Source organism: Phaseolus vulgaris, chromosome 5 (genome assembly GCF_000499845.2).
Source record: "Phaseolus vulgaris cultivar G19833 chromosome 5, P. vulgaris v2.0, whole genome shotgun sequence".
NCBI lineage: Eukaryota > Viridiplantae > Streptophyta > Magnoliopsida > Fabales > Fabaceae > Phaseolus > Phaseolus vulgaris.
In genome coordinates this window covers 39055027-39078962 of record NC_023755.2, presented here as the reverse complement: position 1 = coordinate 39078962, position 23936 = coordinate 39055027, and the positions used below count along the sequence as shown (strand labels likewise).

Sequence of the window (23936 nt, the reverse complement as noted above, 5' to 3'; positions counted from 1 at the left end):
CCTACTTGAGAATTCATTCTCACAAGGGTCTAAGACAAGGGGACTCAATCGCTAATTTTCTCTTTTTGGTCATTGTGGGAGGTTTGGCAGGCCTAGTAAGAAAAGCAGTGAACAAAAATAAGTTAAAAGGGGTGGAAGTTGGGGATGGCCAGGTAGAAGTTTCAATGCTTCAGTTCGCAGATGACACTTTGGTGATTTGCCAAGCTACAAACCAAGATGTTATCACAATTAAGACAATCCTTATATGTTTTGAATTAGCGACTGATTTAAAAGTGAAATTTCATAAGATGAGGATTGGAGTTGTAGGCGTCCAAAGTCAGCAGCTAGAGGTCTATGCCAATATGTTTAACTGTGCTCAAATGTCAATGCCGTTCAAATACCTTGGTTTAAAAGTTCAGGAAAACCAGAAGAAAAATTAGTTTTGAAAGGAGGTTGTAGACAAAGTAAGGAGGAAACTATCATGATGGAAAATGAAGAAGCTAACTTATTGTTACTAACTTATATAACATATTATTAATTTTAACTTATTATTACTAACTTATATAACATATTTCCGCATATATCAAAACTGTAAGAATCCTCTATGTCTTAATATTTTCTCATTACTTTTCTTGAGTTTAAGCTAAGTATTTGTTAATAAAAAATTCTAAAGATAAACTTCAATAGAAAAATTAACAAAGCAATAAAATAATAAAAAATGCTAGAATGATTATTTTTGGCAACTTTAATTTACAAATCCATAATAATATTTTTAACTTTTATTACTGCTAAACAACACAGATTCAGAAAACTGATAAAAGTAAAGCACTAATAACCAACTTCTTGTACAACATCACTTTCCCTTGTTACAACGTTATTCTATTATTCTCATATTGAGTAGCTTTTACCTAGCCAAGGGCATAAATTCGGTATCTAAATCCACGCTGACCGCTGCAACTGAATACCTAGAATCACCACCATTATTATGCTCTGTTCTAGCTAATTCCGTCGCTAAAGTCGCCTGTAGTTCAATCACCACCACACTCATCATTGGCCTTTCGTTTGGATTTGGAGAAACACAAGCCATTGCTATTTCTAGGGCTTTCCATGCGGAGTTAATGTCAAAATTTCCTTCTAACCTTGAGTCAACTATGGCCCTGATATCCCCTGTAGATATCATGGAGCTAACTCGTTCACTTATGTGACCATTTTCTTCATTCCCTGCCATTACTGATTGATTTGTGATTATTTCCAAAAGAACAACTCCAAAGCTATAAACATCACTTTTCTGTGTTAATCTATTGGAAGAGTGGTAGCTGCAGCAGAAATCATGTAACCCAAATTATTTCTCACTAAATTTTCCTAGATAATGATGGAAAGGGCAATAATTAAAGTACTTACTGAGGGTCCAGATAACCAAGAGTACCAGCGACAATAGTTGACACATGAGATGCCCCATCATCTGGGACAACTTTGGATAGACCGAAATCAGATAATTTTGCTTGGAAGTGTTCATCCAACAAGATGTTTGCAGATTTTACATCTCTGTGGATTATAGGAGGCTTGCAACCATTTTGCAGATATTCCAACCCTGATATTAGATTGTGTTAAGAAGGTAAAAGGGAGTTAACAAGAATTCATAATTTGAATTTTACTTTCTAACCTTGGGCTGCATCCACTGCTACACGAAGTCTTTCCTTCCAGCTCAAGAATGGTGATTCGTTGTATTTACCTACACGAACCAACTTCTGTAACTTTCTATACATGTTTGTTTTTCTTCAGTACAAGTTAGTCATACGACTCATACAGTTCTCCAATATTACAAATTCCATATAAAGAGTTTCAGAAATGAATCAAACTTGGAAATTGATTTCACAAATTTTTAACAAAAAAATAGTGTTATTTGGAACCAACCTGAGAGATGTTCTCGTAAGTTCCCTTTAGCCATGTACTCATATATGAGACCCTGGTTGCTTCCTTCGTTACAATAACCAATAAGGGATGTCAAATTTTTGTGATGAACTCTGATTAGAAGTTTAACCTGGAAATCAAAATCACAATCATGTTAAACTATACAGGTTTGGTACCAAGCTCAAAAACCTAGAGAGTAAATTGATTAATAACTTACCTCTGCCTGAAATTGTTGATAACCATGAACTGCTGATGGGGAAAGCATTTTCACTGCAACTGGAGTCTCATCGATAAAGCCCAGGTAAACTGTTCCAAATCCTCCTTTACCGATAATTCTATTGAAATTGTTAGTGATTTGAAGGACATCATAGTATGAATACATTTGACTTTTGCGTTGCAGGAAAGAATCATCCTTTTCTGTGGATTGCTGTGAAATCTCATTCTGATGATTTACTGCCACCGAATCTGTAAATTTTTCAAAAATATTTTGAAAATGAATAGGTTAAAAATAATATTTTTGGTAAAATGTTTATAGAAAATACGAACTTACCGTAATTACTTCAGCATTACCTTTTGATTTTTTCCTTTTAATAATCCACAGTATTGGAACGGCTATTAGAAGAATTAAAACTCCACAAATTGATACTACTATGGGTGTAACAATGTTTTTCTTTTTCGTCACGTTGCATTGACCAGATTCACATAGATATGGATTTTGATCCACACTAGCATGGAAATCACAGAAAAATTATGTTTCAGGTCTCAGTAAACCTTACAAATAATCCATAATTTAAATAATACTTCAATTTATTTTGCTTGAGCTCAGAAATTTGTGGATCATTTATAAATGAATCTCAAATGCCTTAAATCAGCATCATAAGTCACCATATTATGAATTTGAGACTTTTTAGTTAGATTCATACCTTAGAGAGAGAGAACCTTCGTGTGATTTTTCAATAAGTGCAGAGGGAATTGAACCGGAGAGGTCATTCTTCTCCAAGTTTCTAAAACAAATATCGTATTCTATTATCTGATACAGAGAATAATATATAGTGTTCCAGTAAATGAAATAACTTACAAGATCTTCAAGTGTTGCAAATGAATCAGAAAATCAGGAACTTCACCATTTAAGTTATTGTTAGATAAATCCCTGAAAAACAAATAGATTGGCTATACTAAGTATGTTTAAATCTTGACACATGTGCCTAAAGTCAAAAGAATATCTTACAGATAAGTGGGTAGGATAATTAATAAAAAGATTTAAAACCAGATAAACAAGATTTAAAACTGAGAAGAAAAACAAAAAAACTCACAGCTTCTCCAACATGGTGAGCTTTGAGATTGAAGGGTCTATCTTTCCTGACAATCCACTTGAAGATAAATTCCTGTTTTGCTCAATCAATAGTTATATTTATATACAATATCATCTCAGTTTTATAAAGCAATAATAGAAATTTGGTAAGCATGACTTACAAAGCTGTGATTCTTGGTGACTCAATTCCATTATAAGAACAATTGAGACCATCCCACAAGTAGGCTGCAGGGGCGCATGGATCACCTTCCCAATCTCTTTTCACTCCATAAACTGACTTTATGCTTGTAATCGCATCAACTTTTTTTCAAATGCAAAAGAGGAGAAGAATGTAGTTAAGTTCATGTACAATAGTGAAAACCAAATAAATGGATTCAAAAAATGAAAAATACCATCTCCTTGGAGTGTTTCAGGTTTCTGTAAGTCTATTACTCTGTAGATTTCAAAGGCACTGATGATGGGAGGCAGGGTTGAATTTTCGGTTCTCTCGAGGGAAAATTTAATTTCTTTCCCGCTGGTGCCTGACTTGCTATATAAAGTGTTGACTTTCATGTACTCCGGAGAACAATTTGGAAACCATAATTTACCGTTGCTCATGATGTTGAATTCTCTTGTCTGATTCCCGGTTAACGCTTGAAGCTCCGTGAAGTGCAGGTAAACATAGAATTCCTCAGTTTCATCTTTTGGCTCCCATCTTATTACCAACGGAGCACTATCATTTGCCGGTGTAACTGCGGTGCTCATGATGGTTGCTCCCGGTCGGTAATCGTTCTGTTTCAAAGAATCATCTGGAATCGAAGCACTTAGCTTTGTCCAATCATCTGGAATCCAGACATACCAGAAACGATCATAAACATCAACCCAGTACCTGTGAGAAAATCAGAATAAATCCAATAATCAATCAATCTTATACGGCAGCAGACTTAATCGATAACTATGATTTCACCTGTAGCTTCTGTTAGAACCCAAATCGAAACGCCAGTTTTTGTAAAGTTCCAGTGATCCAAATTGAGTGACATATGTATCATTTTTCAAAGTCCTCAATTCAATGGCTGTTATAAATGGTGTACCATTTCCTGTGTTAACCAGACAGATTTGTATGAAATCCAGTGAAGGCACATGTATGATCTCCTTGGATTGGTCAAGGGATGCATTTTCTATAGTAACTGTATCCCACACGTTAGCTCCCAGAAGAAGATCAAACATTGGTAACATATTTCGGCCATCATAATTTCCATACAGAAAAGTAGTGCGGATGAGATAATTAGAGCCTCTTGTGACGTTTATTTTGTAGCAGTTCCTTTTTCCTTCCGGGAAGCTTCTCAGATTCCACAGTTGTTGTTGATTGTTCCTGTTGATCTCTTCAGATGCTATTGTGCCTCTCACACCAGTATTTATGAAATTTTCATCGGAAACGTAATTTATGGTTAGTGATTGCTCAGTGTAGCTGACACCTGCTTCAGCTCCGCAATCTATGCTGATGAATCCTAAAACATAAAATTGCATATATTACTGTTAAAGTTGCTACAAAAAGAGAGAGTGAAGTCTTCTTCGCTTGAAGGATAAAAGGTCACTAAACCAACATGAGCTTACTTAAGTAATGTGCACATGATAACCCTAATGGTGTGATCTATTTGGTGGATTTCTTTTTGGCGTACTTGTTCCTTTTGTAGGATCGGTGTGTCGAGTTTGGCACTTGGTTTGGCACCTCCGTCTGTTGGCAAAGATCCTATTTTGTTGTGGGATACTTGTCCTATAATGAGAGTGTGATCTCTTGGTGGGTTGATGTAATTGTATTTGTTGGGTTCCTACATCTTGAACTAGTTTTTATTGTTAGTTTGTAGTGTATTGTTTGTTGGATCTTGTGTTGGTAGGGTGTTAGGAAACTTGGTTTGAGTGTTTTGTATAAGAGTTAGGATAACCCTGAAGTGTCTTATTTTATTTTATTTATTCTTTGTTGATAAAAAAAAATATAATCCCAATGGCCAGAGAAAACAATTAAGACTGCAAAACGAAAACTAGATGGATGTTGTGTGTGTACTATTCATTTTCAGAAAAAGGGTACAAAGATAGAAGAGTCACAACCCACACGCACTAACAGAATTTAAAAAAAGACAAGGAAAACAAATAGAGAGAGAATTCAATACAAAATGTTCATCCAATACCCCTTTTTCTCCCCCATGATACTTAAATTTATTTTTGTTCTTTTTCTCTTTTGTCTCTCTTCTTTATATTATTTTAGCACAGCAAATATAATGATATAATGAAGTTGTTCGAGAAAAGAAATAGTTGGTGTTTTGACGAACCTGGTTGAGCATGAGCTGGAATAAGTAGAAGAGCTAAAAAGGCAACGTAGAAAGTGATCCACATTGACTTAGGTTTGGAGGTAATTACAGACACTTTTTAGCTTTAATTTCTGTTTCCGTGTTTAACTCTGCAATCTGCATCATACAAATAATACTACTTAATTCACCCACCAATCAACCTAAATTCAAATACGTTTGAGTCAGACAATGAATCCACTAAAAAGAAAAAAGACCCCGTAAAAAGAACCTCAATGTATCAAACTCAACATAATATTCTTATTCGTAAGTTTCTCAACATAATATCATACGCAATTTATTTATTATAAGTTTACTAGTCATGTGCTAATCATCATATACAACAGATTTGTAATTTAAGTTTTCCAGTTGAAAATGCATCAGTAAAAATAAATAAATCAAGGGATATTTCAAGTGTATTTCAACCCTTATATAAGTATCAAAACTCTCTACTAAGTAACAATCTAAAAGCTGGCAATCAGAATTGAATGTACACTGGTTTTTATAGCTGAATTATGCAGCAACGCTGCATAATCTGAATATTATGGGTAGAGCATGAAAAAATAAAATATTATAAAAGAAAATTAATGAAAGAAAGAGGGATGACTAATTAATACATGCATGCTTTAAACAAAGCAGAAAACAAAATGTGGATCATATCAAATATAAATCATCCTCAGACATCATCTTAAATAGGAAATCACCTGGATCCATGAGAGTGTTCAAGAAAATGTGTGACAGGAAACCCCATAACTGTTAAATCTTCATATAGCAGTTACTGAGTGAGGATTCTGCATGTGTAGCTCATAAGCAAGAAGAAGGAAGAAGGTAGCAGTGCAGTGATATGATCTGAATTTCTGCTGCTCCAACTTCACCTTATTACCTTTCCATCAAGGCTATTTACCATAATATATTGTAACAGTTTGCCCCATATACAAGATGTTGACTATTATGGAGTGACTATGTCAGAAAGAAGAAAAATTGGCTGTGACTCTGTGGAATGTTCCACCACTGACTCCAGTCAATGGAAGGATGCATTGACTTAACCGTATAATGCACGAAAACCATTTAACACTGTGATTCCATCCAGGGTCTGTGCCGTTCAGCAGAAGCAGAACCACGTGATTCGACATTTCAGCAGAAGCCGAGGTGGAAAATGATACTAGTTTCTACATTTTTTTTTTGTAAATATTGTAAAGGATAAAATAAAATTATTTTGTTCTTAAACTAAAATTTATTAATTGATAAGCTAATTTTGTTAAAAAAATCATATTACTTCTCAAAAAATTAATTTCAATATAATTAACTAAATTTAGTTTTTTTCAAAGACATTACTTCACTCTTAAAGTTAATACTTATAAAAAAGTTGGTAAAACAACTCATACTCCATAAATGTGATAAATTAAGAATACAATGTTTGAGTTCTTCAAAAAAAATTCATAATAAAATTAGATTACACAGGTTAATTTGTAAAAAAAAAGAGACAACGTTTTAATTATTTATTTAATTGAACACCTGATACTAATAGGGCAGGTTAGGTTATATAGTTGATGTTTTAATATTTTAGTTTTGAATTTTTTTTATCAAATTTAGTTTCTAATAAATTGATTTTTATTACTGTTAAATGGTTTCTAAATTAGTATCTAATGAGCCATCAAGGTTTTTTAACCAAATTTAGAATCTAAATAATTGGTAATTAAAACCTTGGTAGAATCTATTTAACAATATTTAAAACTAATTTAAAAACCAATTTTTTTTAATTCCTACAATAATCTCTAATTTAATTACTATAACAACTAATTATTTTTTGTTTTTATTTCTATTTTATGATTTTCTTGTAATGGTTTGGAACAATTTGGGGGATAATTAACCCAGGTAATTCTTCAATATTTATTCAACTGGGGATAAATGAATTTTAATTAAGATTTTTAATGTGAAATTTGTTTTCTATCTTTTATACTTCTCTAATTGTACTCTCATTGCTTACAATTTACAAAACTGATAACCTTTTGTTAACAATTTTTTGTTCTTTTTTTACAGAAAAAATCACTAATAAAGAAATTGTAAACAGCCTAATGAGATGACATTCATATGTATATATATTTCGCATTTGTTGTGAATGTGACAGCTCTAGTTTAATTATTATATATGTTTCATTCTTAGACAAAGAATATGATCTTAATGTTTTTTTTTTCTTTCATATATGAGAACGTATATTCATATTAAATAAAAGCTAGTTGTTATAATCCCATGACCTTTTCCACTGCACCGTAGTCCTAAGATTAGGAAATTAATTATTTTCCACTTATTAATGTTGTTTATTTATAGACCTGCTCCATTATTATTCTATGAGAATTGCTTTATACTTATTCCAACCAAGAATACATTGATATATTTCAAAATCCGTTTTCTCTTGCTGATTTTTGGATATATTTAGATAATTCCCTTAACGTCATAGATATTAATTATTTTTATTAGATTATTAATTATATCCTTCTTTAATCTATCCCTTAAGCTGATGAAGAATCAAACTCCAATATTACTCTAATATTATTCCATTATAATATAAGTAAAGTCATCTAACAATGATTCAACTATTCAAAGTGTTTGCAATATAACTAAATTAGAGACCATTTTAGAAACTAAAAAGAAATTTGGTTTCTAAATTAGTTTATATTATTTTCTATTATTGTTAAATAGTTTCTAAATTGGTATTTAATTAGCAACCAAAGTTTTTCTACCAAATTTAGAAACTAAATAATTGGTAGTTAAAACATTAGTTGCTAATTAGATACCAATTTAGAAACTATTTAACAATAATAGAAAATAATAGAAACTAATTTAGAAACCAATTATTTTTTAGTTTCTAAAATGATCTCTATTTTAGTTTCTATTGTAACTAATTATTTTAGTCAAAAATTAGTTTCTATTTCATGATTTTCTTGTAGTGGTATGTGAATATAGGATGGTATTGAGATTATAAGAATCAAACATTAAATATAGAAACTTAATGGTGAAAGGAGATATATTGAATTCTATTCGATGATGATTTAAATTATATAGATTAAAACATTAAATAAATAAAAAAAGAGATTTAGGTATTAGACTATTACAAAGTAAGTGCAACAAATATAACATGAAAAATAGGATGAATATTACAATATACTTATTATGGATGACTGTTAGTTTTCAGTGTAACATACGAATAATTCAGAATTTTTGGAGAATAACAAATTACTTTAAAGTGATTGAGATGTACTTAATGATTCTTATAATATCAAATAATGATTTAAATGTTATCTGAAATAAAAATGTGCAGTGTGTGTTTCATTTTAAATTGTTAATCACCATTGACTTACTCTCAAATACAAATAAAAAAAACTGGGAATTTTATTCCCTAATGGACCATCGGACAAGTTAATATTATATTAAGAATATTGCTTCAAATTATTAAGTGGAAATGCTTGAATAAATGGGATGGATTAAAATTTTCATTTGTTTGATTAAGGCAGTCTTTCGATCTATTTTTTAGACCAATAATAAATTGACATGTTTGGTCGTCCATATGTAATATATTATATGAAAAGGATTGGTCATGGATTAAGGTTGACATTGTTTATTTAAAGGTGGAGTGGTTGATCACACTGAAATTTTCTCTCTAACACAGATTAAGGTTTGGTCATGGATCTCATCAAAGATACCGTCAGCTAATTTCTCATTCTCTGATTGGTGTCTTGAACCCTTGGTATGTATGTATTCTGTTTAGTTTTTATGTAAAAGGTTGTTTCTTGGGTTTCTTTTATTATTGATTGAGATGGGAAAGAGAGTAGGAGGTCTTTTGGTTGATATGTAGATGGAAAGGCTCTTTGAGAAAATCTGTTTTGTTGTATAAGGGTTGGACCACCCCTGAAGTGGTCTTATTTAATTTCATTGCTATTTGCTGATAAAAAAAATTATATGAAAATGATTTCTTTACTATAATAACCATATTATAAATTTATATATAATTAAAAGAATTTTATTACTTGTAATTTATACTACAAAAAAAATTCCCTACTAAATCTTAAATTAATTATAATTTTTTTTATCAGCAAGAAACAATATATACAAATGAATTATTTTAGGGGTGATACAACTCATAAACAAAAGACTAAAACAACCATACAACACAACATCTTTCAAACAACTACACACCTAACCTTGCCAAAAAGACCACAACTGCAATTATTAAGAAGTGAGCTTTAATCCTAACTTAATCTCATAAAACCGGTTCAATGAAGTAAGGTGTGCAATCACTTATATATTATGCCAACAACAATCAAACTAAAATGAGAAAATGCAAGTCAAAAGACCAAGACAACAATTAGAATAAGAGAAACAAGCATATTAGAATTTAGAAGTAATTCAATACCAAATCTTCAATTGAATCAAAGAAAATATTTTAAAGTAATCTAACACTCCACTTTAAAAAATAATCTTATTTTGAATGTATATCTCTACATGTTAGAAGACTTTCTGTAAGTTTGATTCTCATCAAAATACTATACTTTGTATTTCTTATTATATCTCATTATAAATTAGTGAAGTAAAATTCTAAATTTAATTGAAAAAATATAAAAATATGCATACAATTTCATCTTATGTATATAATTATCATCAGTTAATTAGTATGAATTCAAATTTAATATTTTTTTTTCATACCTTTTACCTTTGTTATCCTTTTTAGGGTTTGGGGTTTAGATTTAGGGTTTATTTTTTTTATTTTGTTTTTTGACATCCTTTTTCTACAAAATGATGTCATGTAAATGCATTGTTTTAATTGCCTTATAAATTGAGAACTGTCTCACCTTTCTTCACTGTTTTCTAGTATAACTGCATCTCATACTCAAAACCACCTAACTATAAGAAATAGGGGCTTGTTGTTGAAAAGCATCATTGTAGCCAATGAAGTGGTGGAAGATCTTATGAAGGAAAAGAGGTTAAGACTAATAATAAAAGTTGATCATGAAAAAACTTATGACTCTGTTCTATAGGAATTCCTCTACTGTATGTTTAGTAGATTAGGCTTCTGTGAGAAATATATTAGTTGGATTAAAGGATGCTATCATTTGTATCTGTTTTGATGAATGGTAGTTCTTATAAGGATCTAGAAAATAACCTTAGAGTAGAAGGGATATATTTTAAATGATACCGAAATATTTTATTATTTAAATGAAAATGACATATAAATAGAAAATTCAGTTATTGTTTCATTTTAAAATAACCACATCTCTCTAAAAGTTTCCCTTTTCCTTTCTCTCCCTTCTCTCTAAAATTCTGACCTCCTCGTTCATCTGTTTGACGATCAGAGTACGCCATTAGACTCTGGCAGCGAAGACTACAAGACTGCCCGATCAAAATCAAAATCTCTGATAGAGTAAGTTTATTTTCGTACCCTTTTCCTTTCCTCTCCTTCTCTCTATGATTCTGACATCCTCAGTTATCAGTTTGACGATCGGAGTCTGCTATTGGACTCCTGGAAATGAACTCTACAAGATTGCCTGATCAAAATCCTAAATAGAGTAAGTTCATTTTTGGCCCTTTTCTTTGAGTCAAATTTTGAACTTGGTTGTCTACATGAGTTTTACATGTGACTCTTTTATCTTTAGGGTTAATATCTGTTAACTCAAAGTCTTAGTTATATAGTTAGATTTTGATTAGGATTCTGTGGTGCAGCTTTAGATTTGGAGCTCGTGAGCATCAGCTAAAGTTCAGCTAAGGGAAGCTAGTCTTATTATTTTCAATAAAACCCTAGGTTAGAAGATTCTGGATGTGGAGGTGACGTAGTCACCAATTCCAATTATTTTTGCTTGCAGGATTGTCTCTCTTGAAGAGTAAAGTAATATATTGACTGGAATGGTTGATTTTGAATCTTTTATATTGATTTTAAGGTGAATAATTTGTTGAAACTGTTTGTGATTGAGAATTGAAAGTGTTTGAATGATAATATAAATGAGTTGAGCTATTCTTTTTGAATATTTTGATTGAATTACTTAAGTGAGATGTTTGATGAGAAGTGGTTGTGTGATTTCAGATGATGATTGATTTAAAGAGCATATATTTGGAATTAATTATGTGTTTTAAGTAAAGTTTGAGATATATTTGGATTATTTAGAAAGTTTATATATGAAGTGATTGAGTGGTGCATTGATATGTTAAATGATGTATGTAATGAGGTTAAAGTGTGATCAAGACACTTTATTAGGGTGTATTGATTTGTGAGTGTCCTGTGAATGAGACGATCCTAACTCTACTGATATAATGGAATCAAATAGATGAAGTTATTCAGTTGGTGAGAGTCGAAGGAGGTCCATTTGGCTGATTCTGAGGTTTGAAAGAACTGATCAGAGCATATCAAATGGATTTACCCTGTCATATGAAGATGATGAGATGATGAGATATTGAGATAATTATGTGCATGGTTGTGTGGGTTTCACAGCAGTAGTATGACAGATGCAGCGAGTCTTCCGGAAGTAGAGTCAAGTGTTGTGAGTCAGTAAAAGTCTGACATATGAAAAATGAATTTTATGAATGTAATAGACACTTGATGGTTTGAGAAATCATATGAGAATTGATGAATTATGCTTATTAATTTGAAATTTAAATTATATCAAAACATTTTATATAGATAGCTTACCCTGTTATTTGTTTGTGTTTGTTTCTTTATCTGTGATGATCGTGTTTTACATGGGAGCAGTTCAGTGAACAGCTGAAAAAATGAGATAGTTTTATTTGAATGTTTTGTTTGGTTGTTAAAACTTTTGATGTATATATTAAATCCCTATGAAGAGGGATATTTCTTTTGAGATACACATATGAGAAAGTAGTATATGTTATTTGTAATTAAATATTGCTTGTTTTACTTTTATTACATTATATATGGGTAAAATTAAGGATGTTACAGTTCTTCCCAAGAATTCATTCCCACAAAGGGTCTAAGACAAAGGGTCTCAATCGCTCATTTTCTCTTTTTGGTCATGGTGAGAGGTTGGACAGGCCTAGTAAGAAAAGCAGTGAGTGAAAATAGGCCAAGTAGAAGTTTCAATGCTCAGTTCGTAGATGACACTTTGGTGGTTTGCGAAGCTACAAAAGCCAGCAGCTAGCGGTTTATGCCAATATGCTTAACTGTGCCCAAATGTCAATCCCGTTCAAATACCTTGACTTAAAAGTTCAGGAAAACTCGAAGAAAAGAGAGTTCTGTATAGGGATTGTAGACAAAAGTAAGGAGGAAACTATCAATATAAAAAGGGAAGAAGCTAAATTATTATTACTAACTTATATAACATTATTAATTTTAACTTTACTAACTTATAACACAGTGGTACCAGATTCAGCTTCCCAAGACAACGGCTAAAAAACTCCAACGGACATGATTCAAGTCAACCCTAGAATTGACCAAACAAATGGGCCAAACGAGTCACAAGCCCAAAGACGGGAACGTGCGGAATTTGAAGATGAAATGATCTTGCAGGATGGGCTGGGCTCGTGGCCCATATGCGCTCCACATAATGATAATATCCAAGTCAGCCCTAACAATCAAGGGTCACCCATGTGTGCGGCTCACAACAAACCATCCAACGTCAGCCATATTTCAGATACTCTTTGTGGGCCGAATGAGGCGGTAGTGGACCTATGGCAGGGGAGGGGGAGTGGAGATGGAAATATATCGTTGGAACCTGGATGCACTAGCCAGCCCAATCAGAAACTTGAAGCCCATCTAATGGACATTGATCTCAACCCTCACGTCTTTCAGTGCTTGCACGAGAATGACTCTAGCGGCTGTAAGAGTCATCAATGGGAGGATGAAACGATCAAAATTTGTGGGACAACGAAAGGCATAACAACAAGGGATGTAAAGAATGATCGTGTGTTAAAAGGAAAGGAGGTTATGCAACCCACTTCTATTTCCGTCTCTGCGCAGAACCATATGTCCCTTATCAACCAAACTAAAATCAATCCCAGCTCCTTGCTCTAGCGGTCCAACATGCTCATTGGTGAATCCAGTAGAAAAAGGAGAAAGTCGACTCATGCACCGAATGGAGGGGTGAAAAGAACATCCAAAAGGTTAGCAAATAAAAAACCATCTATATCTGTCTCTGATTCTGGAATTAGAAATTGTAATAGGATGTTTTGGTTGAAAAATAGCCCTATGGATGCGGTGAAATTATGGGATCTTGCGAAAAAATTGGGGTTTACATATTCTGGGGATGAGGACGATGTTATAAAACAAATAAATTTTCTGGAAAATAGGGACCAACAGTGTAATCTGTCTAGAAAAGGGGGGAATGTGACTGTTGATTAATGAGAATATTATGTTTTAATTGTAGAGGGTTAGGCTCACAACACAAACGCACATACATAAAAAATATTATATCAAAGGAAGCTATACAGTTTGCATGCTTACAAGAAACTAAAATGGAAAATATAAATTTTGAGATATGCCAAAATATGTGGGGGAAATCGAACATAAACTGGATACATAAGAATGCTGACAAAGGTGCAAGGGGAATCCTTACCATCTGGGATAATAATGCTTTTAAATTAGAATATCATTACATAGGAAATGGCTTTGTTATTGCTCAAGGGATAATGCTTGATAAAAATCAATTAATTGTTGTGGTAAATGTGTATTCTGCTTGTAGTTTAAGTGAAAAAAGAATAATGTGGGAGGAAATTTTAATTTTTAAAGAACAGAATCAAAATAAGTTGTGGTGCATACTTGGTGATTTTAATGCCGTGAGAAAACAAGATGAGAGAATAGGTTGTCAACCTTTGGGTTCATACAAAAAGGAAATGAATGATTTTAATGAGTTCATTGAAAAAATGGAACTATTTGACATACCTATGGTAGGAAGGAGATACACTTGGTATAGAACTAATGGGGAGGCAAAATCAAGATTGGATAGGACACTATTGTCCCTGGAATGGATGGATGTTTGGCCACAATGTAAACAATATGCTTTAAATAGAACGGTATCTGATCATTGTGCTTTAATTATAAAACAATCTCATCAAGATTAGGGACCAAAACCGTTTAGATATCTAAATGTGTGGCAAACAGACAAAAGCTTTAAAGATTGTGTTAAGAATGATTGGGAAAATCAAAATTTTGAAGGAAATGAAATATGGAAAATGAAGGAAAAATTGAAATCTTTAAAAAAGAGGATTAATACTTGGAATAAAGAGGTGTTTGGCTCATTGCAGACAAAATTAATTAACCTAGAACAGATGATTAGCAATCTAGACACAAAAGATGAGCAAGGTGGATTGAATGAGGATGAGAAAAAAAGAAGGAAATCTTTGTTTGCTGATTTGAAAAATCTGTGCCTAAAAATTGAAATGCTTAATAGACAAAAATCAAGAATTAAATGGCTGCAGGAAGGAGATCTAAATACACAATTCTTTCATAAGATTATAAAATGGAGGTCAAATAAAAACAGATTGAACGGGGTGTATGTAGGGAATGAATGGTGTGAGGAACCATCAAGGGTAAAGGGGGAAGTTCTAAGGTTCTATAAAGAAAGATTCACGGGCTCACGAGAAATTCAATTGCTGTTAGACAATGTTCCCTTCCCAAATATTAGCAGTGAGGATAATAGGGCTTTGATAAAGGTAATCTCTATGGAAGAAGTGAAACAGGCAGTGTGGGACTGTGATAGTAATAAATCCCCTGGACCAGATGGTTTTAATTTTAGCTTTTTTAAAGAATTCTGGGAGATTATAAATATAGAATTATATAAAGCTGTATGTTGCTTTCAAAGATGGGGGAGATGGCCAAAAGGATGTAATGCCTCTTTTATCACAATCATCCCTAAAATTGCTAACCCTGTTAGATTAGAGGACTTTAGACCAATATCCTTAGTTGGCAGTTTTTACAAAATCATAGCAAAAATTTTAGCTAGAAGACTGCAGAAAATCATGCATATAATCATTGATCATAAACAATCAGCTTTCATTCAAGGAAGGGGTATTCTTGATAGCATAATTGTGGCAAATGAAGTTATAGAGGAGGTAAGAAAGAAGAAGAGTAAGTGTATCATTGTTAAGGCTGATTTTGAGAAAGCCTACGACTCTGTGGATTGGAATTTTCTATTTTATATGTTACAAAGGATGGGGTTTGGAAATACATGGATTAGATGGATTAGGAGTTGCTTAGAATCATCATCTATATCCATACTTGTCAATGGAAGTCCTACAGAACAATTCCAACCGACAAAGGGCCTAAGGCAGGGCGACCCTTTAGCACCATCTCTATTTCTTATAGTGGCTGAAGGTTTGGCTGGAGTCATGAGAGTGGCCCAACAAAAAGGATTCTATGATGGGATTAAAGTAGGCTTGGATCAGGTTGAGGTTAGTATGTTACAGTTTGCTGATGATACTATATTTTTCTGTGAGGATAATGTGAAAAACATTACAACAATTAAATGTACTCTAAGATGTTTTGAACTTGTGTCTGGGTTGAAGGTGAATTTTCGAAAAAGTAAAATCGCAGGTATAGGGGCACAACATACTGAAATTCTAAGATACTCTGCGATTTTAAATTGTAATCAAATGGAAGTTCCTTTTAAATATTTAGGGGTTCCTGTGGGAGATAATCATAGGAAAAAAGTGTTTTGGAATGATATGATAGCAAAAATTAAAAGCAAGCTTTCTAGTTGGAAAGGAAAATTTTTATCTTTTGCTGGAAGAGTTACTTTGATAAAATCTGTCATTTCAGCTGTCCCTTTATATTACTTATCTCTGTTCAAAATGCCTACAACAGTTGGGAATTTAATCACAAGATTACAAAGAGATTTTCTATGGGGATGGGGAAGTGATAAAAGGAAGATAGCCTGGATTAAGTGGGACCTTCTATGTCAATCTAAATCGGAAGGAGGACTGGGAATTAAGGATGTAAAGTTGTTTAATATGGCTCTTCTTGGGAAATGGAAATGGAGACTTGGTTGTGAAAAATCAGGACTTTGGAAACAGGTATTGGAATCTAAATATGGGTCTTGGAGAGAGTTAGATGATAGTGTTGTGTCAAATACTGAATCTTGGTGGTGGAGAGATATCAAGAAGGTGTGCGGAGGAAACTCAAACTCTTGGTTTGATAATCATAGAAGGTGGAAGATCGGTGCAGGGAGTAATATTAAGTTTTGGACAGACCATTGGATAGGGAATGATACTTTGAAAAACAGATATCCCAGAATTTTTTCAAACTCAGTGCTTAAAGAGGGCTCTGTAGATAAATATGGGGTATGGCAAGAAAATCAGTGGGTATGGCAAATAGAATGGAGAAGAGAGTGGTTTTTATGGGAAAATGAAATTATAAATGAATTTATGGATGAATTGAAGACTATTAAAATAGATGCTTGTAGAAATGATGAGTGGGTGTGGGTAGGTGATATCTCAAATTGTTTTACTGTTAATTCTGCTTATAAAATCCTTTGCCAACAAAATAATTTGCAGTCACATTCATGCTCTGATTTCAATTTTGATTCTTTTTGGAGCATAAAAGCACTACCATCAGCACATTACTTTGCCTGGCGTGTTTTATTTGGTAAAATTGCAACATATGATAATTTAGTACATAGAGGAATTCAGGTTGGAAGGGGAATGTGTGTCATGTGTGGGTCTGAGCTTGAAACAGTAAATCATCTTTTCTTCACATGTAAAGTGACTTCTAAAGTATGGTGTATGTCTGATGCTTGGGCTGGTAGAGTTTTTGTACATTGTGATAATGCTATTCAACATTTCGAACAAATAGGTTTTATGGGTCTAAACTACTTGGGAAATTGTGTTTGGAAATGTATGTGGATTTCTATTATTTGGGGAATTTGGAATCATAGGAATAGGATAATTTTCAATAATGCAGTGGTGGATCCTGTTGAAATTTTTGCTTTGGCCCAAGTAAAGGCGTGGGCATGGGTAAGTTATAAATTTCCAAAGTCAAATTTCTCTTATTCTGATTGGTGTATTAATGTATATGAATGTTTAAAATCAATACATTGATGATTAACACCCTTTCTTTGCTTTTTGTTGGATTCTTGGTTTGCATGAGAGTAATGTCCTTGGGGTACAACTTTAATCATAATGGATGCTTGGAAAATGCAGTAGATAGCAAGGAGGCAAAGTCTTTCTTTTGAGTTGATACGCCTATAGTCTGGAATTTGATTAAGTTACAGGATTCCTTGATATCTATTTTGGTTTATGTATTGACATCTTGTTGTTTTTAAAGAGGTTAAGATTAGCAGATATATGTGTAGAATATGTCTATGTTTAGGCATGTTATTTGGAAACCTCATTTCTCTAGTATAAGGAATTGTGTAAATGGGTTGGAGTACCCCTAGTACTTCTATTTATTAAATCTTTATTGCTGATTAAAAAAAAAAAAACTTATAACATATTTCCGCATATATCAAAAGCTGTAACAATCCTCTATGTCTTAATATTTTCTCATTACTTTTCTTGAGTTTAAACTAAGTATTTGTTAATAACAATTTCTAAAGATTAAAATAATAAAACTTGCTAGAGTGATTGTTTTTGGCAACTCTAGTTTACAAATCCAAAATAATATTTTTAATTTTTATTACTGCTATCACCACTCCTAAACAACACAGATTCAGAAAACTGATAAAAGTAAACCACTCATAACCAACTTCTGGTACAAACATCACTTTCCCTTGTTACAACGTTGTTCTATTATTCTCATCTTGAGTAAGCTTTTACCTAGCAAAGGGCATGAATTCGGTGTCTAAATCCTCGCTCCCCTCCGCAACTGAGTACCTAGGATCACCACCATTGTTATGCTCTGTTCTAGCTAATTCCGTGGCCAAACTCTCTTGTAGTTCAATCACCACCACACTCATCATTGGCCTTTCGTTGGGATTTGGAGAAACACAAGCCATTGCTATTTCTAGGGCTTTCCATGCGGAGTTAATGTCAAAATTTCCTTCTAACCTTGAGTCAACTATGGCCCTGATATCCCCCGTTGGTATCATGGATCTAACTCGTTCACTTATGTGACCATTTTCTTCATTCCCTGCCATTACTGATTGATTTGTGATTATTTCCAAGAGAACAACTCCAAAGCTATAAACATCACTTTTCTGTGTTAATCTATTGGAAGAGTGGTAGCTGCAGGAGAAGTCATGAAACCCAAATTATTTCCTCTGCGAATTTTGTGATGATAACTCAAATATTCACGTGGAAATTCTCTCTATATTTTCCTATAAAATGAAGGAAAAGGCAATAATCAAAGTACTTACTGAGGGTCCAGATAACCAAAAGTACCAGCAACAATAGTTGACACATGAGATGCCCCATCAACTGGTACAACTTTGGATAGACCGAAATCAGATAATTTTGCTTGGAAGTGTCCATCCAACAAGATGTTTGCAGATTTTACATCTCTGTGGATTATAGGAGGCTTGCAACCATTTTGCAGATATTCCAACCCTGATATTAGATTTATAAATACGGCAAACGTGTTAAGAAGGTAAAAGAGAGTTAACAAAAATTCATAATTTGAATTTTACTTTCTGACCTAGGGCTGCATCCACTGCTACACGAAGTCTTTCCTTCCAGCTCAAGAATGGTGATTCGTTGTATTTACCTACAGGAACAACTTCTGTAACTTTCTATACATGTTTGTTTTTGTTCAGTACAAGTTAGTCATACGACTCATACAGTTCTCCAATATTACAAATTCCATATAAAGAGTTTCAGAAATGAATCAAACTTGGAAATTGATTTCACAAATTTTTAACAAAAAAATAATGTTATTTGGAACCAACCTGAGAGATGTTCTCGTAAGTTCCCTTTAGCCATGTACTCATATATGAGAGCCTTGTTGGTTCCTTCGTTACAGTAACCAATAAGGGATGTCAAATTTTTGTGATGAACTCTGATTAGAACTTTAACCTGCAAATCAAAATTACAACCATGTTAAACCATATAAGTTTGGTACCAAGCTTAGAAACCTAGAGTAAATTGATTAATAACTTACCTCTGCCTGAAATTGTTGATAACCATGAACTGCTGATGGGGAAAGCATTTTCACTGCAACTGGAGTCTCATCGATAAAGCCCAGGTAAACTGTTCCAAATCCTCCTTTACCAATAATTCTATTGAAATTGTTAGTGATTTGAAGGACATCAATGTATGAATACATTTGACTTTTGTGTTGCAGGAACGAATCATCCTTTTCTGTGGATTGCTGTGAAATCTTATTCTGATGATTTACTGCCACCGAATCTGTAAATTTTTCAAAAAAATATTTTGAAAATGAATAGGTTAAAAATAACTTTATGGTAAAATGTTAATAGAAAATACGAACTTGCCGTAATTACTTCAGCATTACCTTTTGATTTTTTCCTTTTACAGATCCACAGTATTGCAACGGCTATTAGAAGAATTAAAACCCCACAAATGGATACTACTATGGGCGTAACTATGTTTTTCTTTTTCGTCTCGTTGCATTGACCAGATTCACATAGATTTGGATTTTGACCCACACTACCATGGAAATCACAGAAAAAATATGTTTCAAGTCTCAGTAAACGTTACAAATAATCCATAATTTAAATACATACTTCAATTTATTTGTGGATCATTTATAAATGAATCTCAAATGCCTTAAATATAAGTAATTAATAATCAATCAGCATCATAAGTAACCATATTATGAATTTGAGACCTTTTAGTTAGATTCATACCTTAGTGAGAGAGAACCTTCGTGTGATTTTGCAATAAGTGAAGAGGGAATTGAACCGGAGAGGTTATTCTTCTCCAAGTTTCTAAAAAAAATATCATTCTATTATCTGATTCAGAGGATAATATATAGTGTTGCAGTAAATGAAGTAACTTACAAGATCTTCAAGTGTTGCAACTGAATCAGAAAATCAGGAACTTCACCACTTAAGTTGTTGTTAGATAAATCCCTAGAAAACAAATAGTTTGGCTATAGTAAGTATGTTTAAATCTTGACACATGTGCCGAAAGTCAAAAGAATATCTTACAGTTTTTTCTGGTCTCGTCTATTTTTGGAGTGGGTGAAATAAAAGAAAAACAAAAAAAACTCACAGATTCTCCAACATGGTGAGCTTTGAGATTGAAGGGTTTATCTTTCCTGACAATCCACTTGATCCTAAATTCCTGTTTTACTCAATGAATAGTTATATTTATATACAATATCATCTGAGTTTTATAAAGCAAAAATAGAAATATGAGCAAGAAGACTTACAAAGTTGTGATTCTTGGGACCTCGTTGTCGCCATAGGTACAGTTCAAACCATCCCACAAGTAGGCTGCAGGGGCGCATGGATCACCTTCCCAATCTCTTGTCAGCCCATAAACTGACTTGATGCTTGTAATCGCATCGACTATATATGTTTCAAATCATAAAAAAAATTGAAAAAACAGAAGAAATGGATATAAAGTACGATAGTTTTGTGGCTTACCATCTTCTTGGAATGTTTCAGATTGATGGAATTGTTTTAGTTTGTAAATTTCAATGGCATTGATGATGGGAGGCAGGGTAGAATTTTTGGTCATCTCCAGTGAATATGTAATTACTTTCCCGCTGATGGCTGACGGGGTATATAGAGTAGTGACATTGTGGTACAGTGGGGAGAAATTTTGAAACCACCACCCTGATTCACCGTTCCTCCTGATGTTGAATTGTCTTGTCTGATTCGTGGTTAACACCTGGATCTCCGTGAAGTGCATGTACATATAGAATTCCTCAGTTTCATTTTCTGCCTCCCAGCTTATTACCAACGGAGCACTACCATTTGCTGGTGTAACTGCGGTGCTCATGATGGTTGCTCCCAGTCGGTAATCATTCTCTATCAAAGAATTATCTGGAATCGAAGCACTTAACTTAGTCCAATTTTTTTTGTCCCAGACATACCAGAAACGATCATAAACATCAACCGAGTACCTGTGAGAAAATCAGAATAAATCCAATAATGAATCAATCAAATCTTATAAGGCAACAGATTTAATCCATAAGTATGATTTCACCTGTAGCTTCTGTTAGAACCCAAATCATATCGCCGGTAACGTTTCAGTGATCCTGATTCAGTAACGTATGTATTATTTTTCAAAATTCTCAATTCTATGGCTGTTATAAATGGTGTACCATTTCCTGTGTTAACCAGACAGATTTGTACGAAATCCTGTAAAGGTACATGTATGATCTCATTGGATTGGTAAGAGGATGCATTGTGTATAGTGACTGTATCCCACAGGTTAGGTCCCAGATGAAGATCAAACTGTGGTGACATATTTCGGACATCATAATTTCCATAAAGAAAAAGAGTGCGGATGAGATACTTAGAGCCTCTTGTGACGCTTATTTTGTAGCAGTTCCTTTTTCCTTCTGGGAAACTTCTCAGCCTCAACAGTTGTCGTTGACTGTGCCTGCTGATCTCCTCAGATGATATTGTCGATCTCACACCAGTATTTGTGAAATTTGCATCCGAAACGTAATTTATACCAAGTGTGTCAGTATAGTTGACACCTGCTTCAGCTCCGCAATCTATGCTGATAAATCCTAAAACATAAAATTGCATATATTACTGTTAAAGTTGCTACGAAGAGAGAAAGAGTGAAATTAATAATGAAAGAAGATATATATTGAATTCAGTAATAATTTAAATTACATAGATAAGATAGATAAGACATTAAGTAGTGAAAAGATGAAGAAAATTTGAATATCAGACTAATAAAGTAGCTACGACAAATCGTTCTGCCGTGAAAGATAAAATGAATATTTCAGTATGATTATGATGAATCTAGTATTAATCTTTAGTGAAACATGTTTATTATTCTTTAGTGAAACATGTTTATTATAGATACTTCAGAATATAGTTTGGACTAGTGCGACTGGTAAATATGGAGCTTTACAAAATTGATTATTTTTTATTTTTTAATTAAATAAAATTTATTTTTATTCTTTTTCTCTTTTGTCTGTCTTCTTTTTCTATTGTTTTAGCACAGAAAATAATGATATAATGAAGTTGTTTGAGAAAATAAATGGTTGTTGTTTTGGTGTAACGAACCTGGTTGAGCATGAACTTGAAGAAGTAGAACAGCTAAAAGAGCAACGTAGAAAGTCATCCACATTGACTTAGACGACCTAGTCAACGTGTGAGCTTTTGAGGTAATTACAAACACTTTTTAGCTTTAATTTCTGTTTCCGTGTTTAACTCTGCAATCTGCATCATACAAATAATACTACTTAATTCACCCATCAATCAACCCTAACTTCAAATAAAATCTGTAATTTAATTTTTAAAAAAACAGCTAGAATAAAAGGCTGAATATTATCACAAAAACTGCAATGATTGAGCAGGATCACTTCCAGGAATATATACAAAAGAGACCAATAACAAACACTTTGTTGTAATTCATCTTAACTTTTATAAATAAACACCTAAAATTTTAATACTTTCCTAATTAATCTTTAAAAATATTCATACTTCATAAAAGACTTTTACAATCATCCTTATATATTAAATAATAGAAAAACAATAAAGTTTAAGATCAATTCACGATTGAATTAAAGTTTAAGAGCTTTATTTATAAAGAAGATACAAATTTGAAAATTAATTAAAACAAAATTACAGTTTAAAATACGTTTGAGTCAGACAATGAATCCACTAAAAAGAAAAAAGATCCCGTAAAAAGAACCTCAAAGTATAAAACTCAACATAATATTCTTATTCGTAAGTTTTTCTCTTAATTAGTTGAGAGTGTAAAGTTATTTTTATAATTGCAATTTATAATAAAGTTACTAGTCATGTGCTAATCATCATATACAACAGATTTGTAATTTAAGTTTTCCAGTTAAAAATATACTCTCTTTTTTTATCAAAAAAATAAATGAACTAAAAGAATACTTTTTATGAGTGTTTCAACCTGTACCAAAACTCTTTGCTAAGTAACAATCTAAAAGCGGTAATCAGAATTGAATGTACACTGGTTTTTATAGCTGCATAATTTGCACCTGCATAATCTGAATATTATGGGTAGAGCATGAAAAAATAAAATATTATAAAAGAAAATTGATGAAAGAAAGAGGGATGAGTAATTAATACATGCATGCAGGTATATATATAGAGTCCTTAACCCACTGTTTAAACAAAATATGGATCATATCAAATATAAAGAATCATCCTCAGACATCATCTTAAATAGGAAATCACCTGAATCCATGAGAGTGTTCAAGAAAATGTGTGACAGGAAACCCCATAACTGTTAAATCTTCATATAGCAGTTACTGAGTGAGGATTCTGCATGTGTAACTCATAAGCAGGAAATGAAGAAGAAGGAAGAAGCTACCAGTGCAGTGATGTGATCTGAATTTCTGCTGCTCCAACTTCACC

The 23936-nt window shown here is 32.8% G+C and overlaps 2 protein-coding genes and 1 long non-coding RNA gene across 3 annotated transcripts; 1 reads left to right on the top strand and 2 right to left on the bottom strand.

Annotated features, from left to right (window-relative positions):
- Window positions 1–683: 683 nt before the first annotated feature.
- On the bottom strand, window positions 684–6402 carry LOC137835887 (LRR receptor-like serine/threonine-protein kinase IOS1). The gene is made up of 14 exons (XM_068644630.1): window positions 6228–6402; window positions 5509–5643; window positions 4149–4689; window positions 3595–4070; window positions 3364–3502; window positions 3204–3275; window positions 2969–3040; window positions 2814–2894; window positions 2461–2615; window positions 2108–2355; window positions 1894–2020; window positions 1643–1711; window positions 1381–1570; window positions 684–1295 (listed from the first exon to the last, which is right to left on the bottom strand). The coding sequence occupies exons 2-14, from the start codon at window positions 5570–5572 to the stop codon at window positions 884–886; spliced, it is 2646 nt and encodes an 881-aa protein (XP_068500731.1). The 5' UTR covers window positions 5573–5643; window positions 6228–6402; the 3' UTR covers window positions 684–883.
- A 7009-nt stretch (window positions 6403–13411) lies between these two features.
- On the top strand, window positions 13412–17801 carry LOC137835892 (uncharacterized). The gene is made up of 2 exons (XR_011085166.1): window positions 13412–13626; window positions 17659–17801. It is a non-coding gene; the product is annotated as an uncharacterized lncRNA (long non-coding RNA).
- A 298-nt stretch (window positions 17802–18099) lies between these two features.
- Window positions 18100–23936, bottom strand: LOC137835888 (LRR receptor-like serine/threonine-protein kinase IOS1). The gene is made up of 14 exons (XM_068644631.1): window positions 23757–23936; window positions 22611–22766; window positions 21571–22102; window positions 21006–21487; window positions 20789–20927; window positions 20629–20700; window positions 20415–20486; window positions 20262–20342; window positions 19907–20061; window positions 19553–19800; window positions 19341–19467; window positions 19091–19159; window positions 18813–19002; window positions 18100–18681 (listed from the first exon to the last, which is right to left on the bottom strand). The coding sequence occupies exons 2-14, from the start codon at window positions 22672–22674 to the stop codon at window positions 18270–18272; spliced, it is 2643 nt and encodes an 880-aa protein (XP_068500732.1). The 5' UTR covers window positions 22675–22766; window positions 23757–23936; the 3' UTR covers window positions 18100–18269.

Coding starts and splice junctions, on each gene's coding strand:
- LOC137835887 (XM_068644630.1), bottom strand. CDS start 5,572: ATGTGGATCACTTTCTACGTTGCCTTTTTAGCTCTTCTACTTATTCCA. Junction 2,356..2,460: donor TAAAAGGAAAAAATCAAAAG/GTAATGCTGAAG, acceptor AAAAATTTACAG/ATTCGGTGGCAGTAAATCAT. Junction 1,712..1,893: donor CTTACGAGAACATCTCTCAG/GTTGGTTCCAAA, acceptor TGGTTCGTGTAG/GTAAATACAACGAATCACCA.
- LOC137835888 (XM_068644631.1), bottom strand. CDS start 22,674: ATGTGGATGACTTTCTACGTTGCTCTTTTAGCTGTTCTACTTCTTCAA. Junction 19,468..19,552: donor ATCAACAATTTCAGGCAGAG/GTAAGTTATTAA, acceptor TTTGATTTGCAG/GTTAAAGTTCTAATCAGAGT. Junction 19,160..19,340: donor CTTACGAGAACATCTCTCAG/GTTGGTTCCAAA, acceptor TTGTTCCTGTAG/GTAAATACAACGAATCACCA.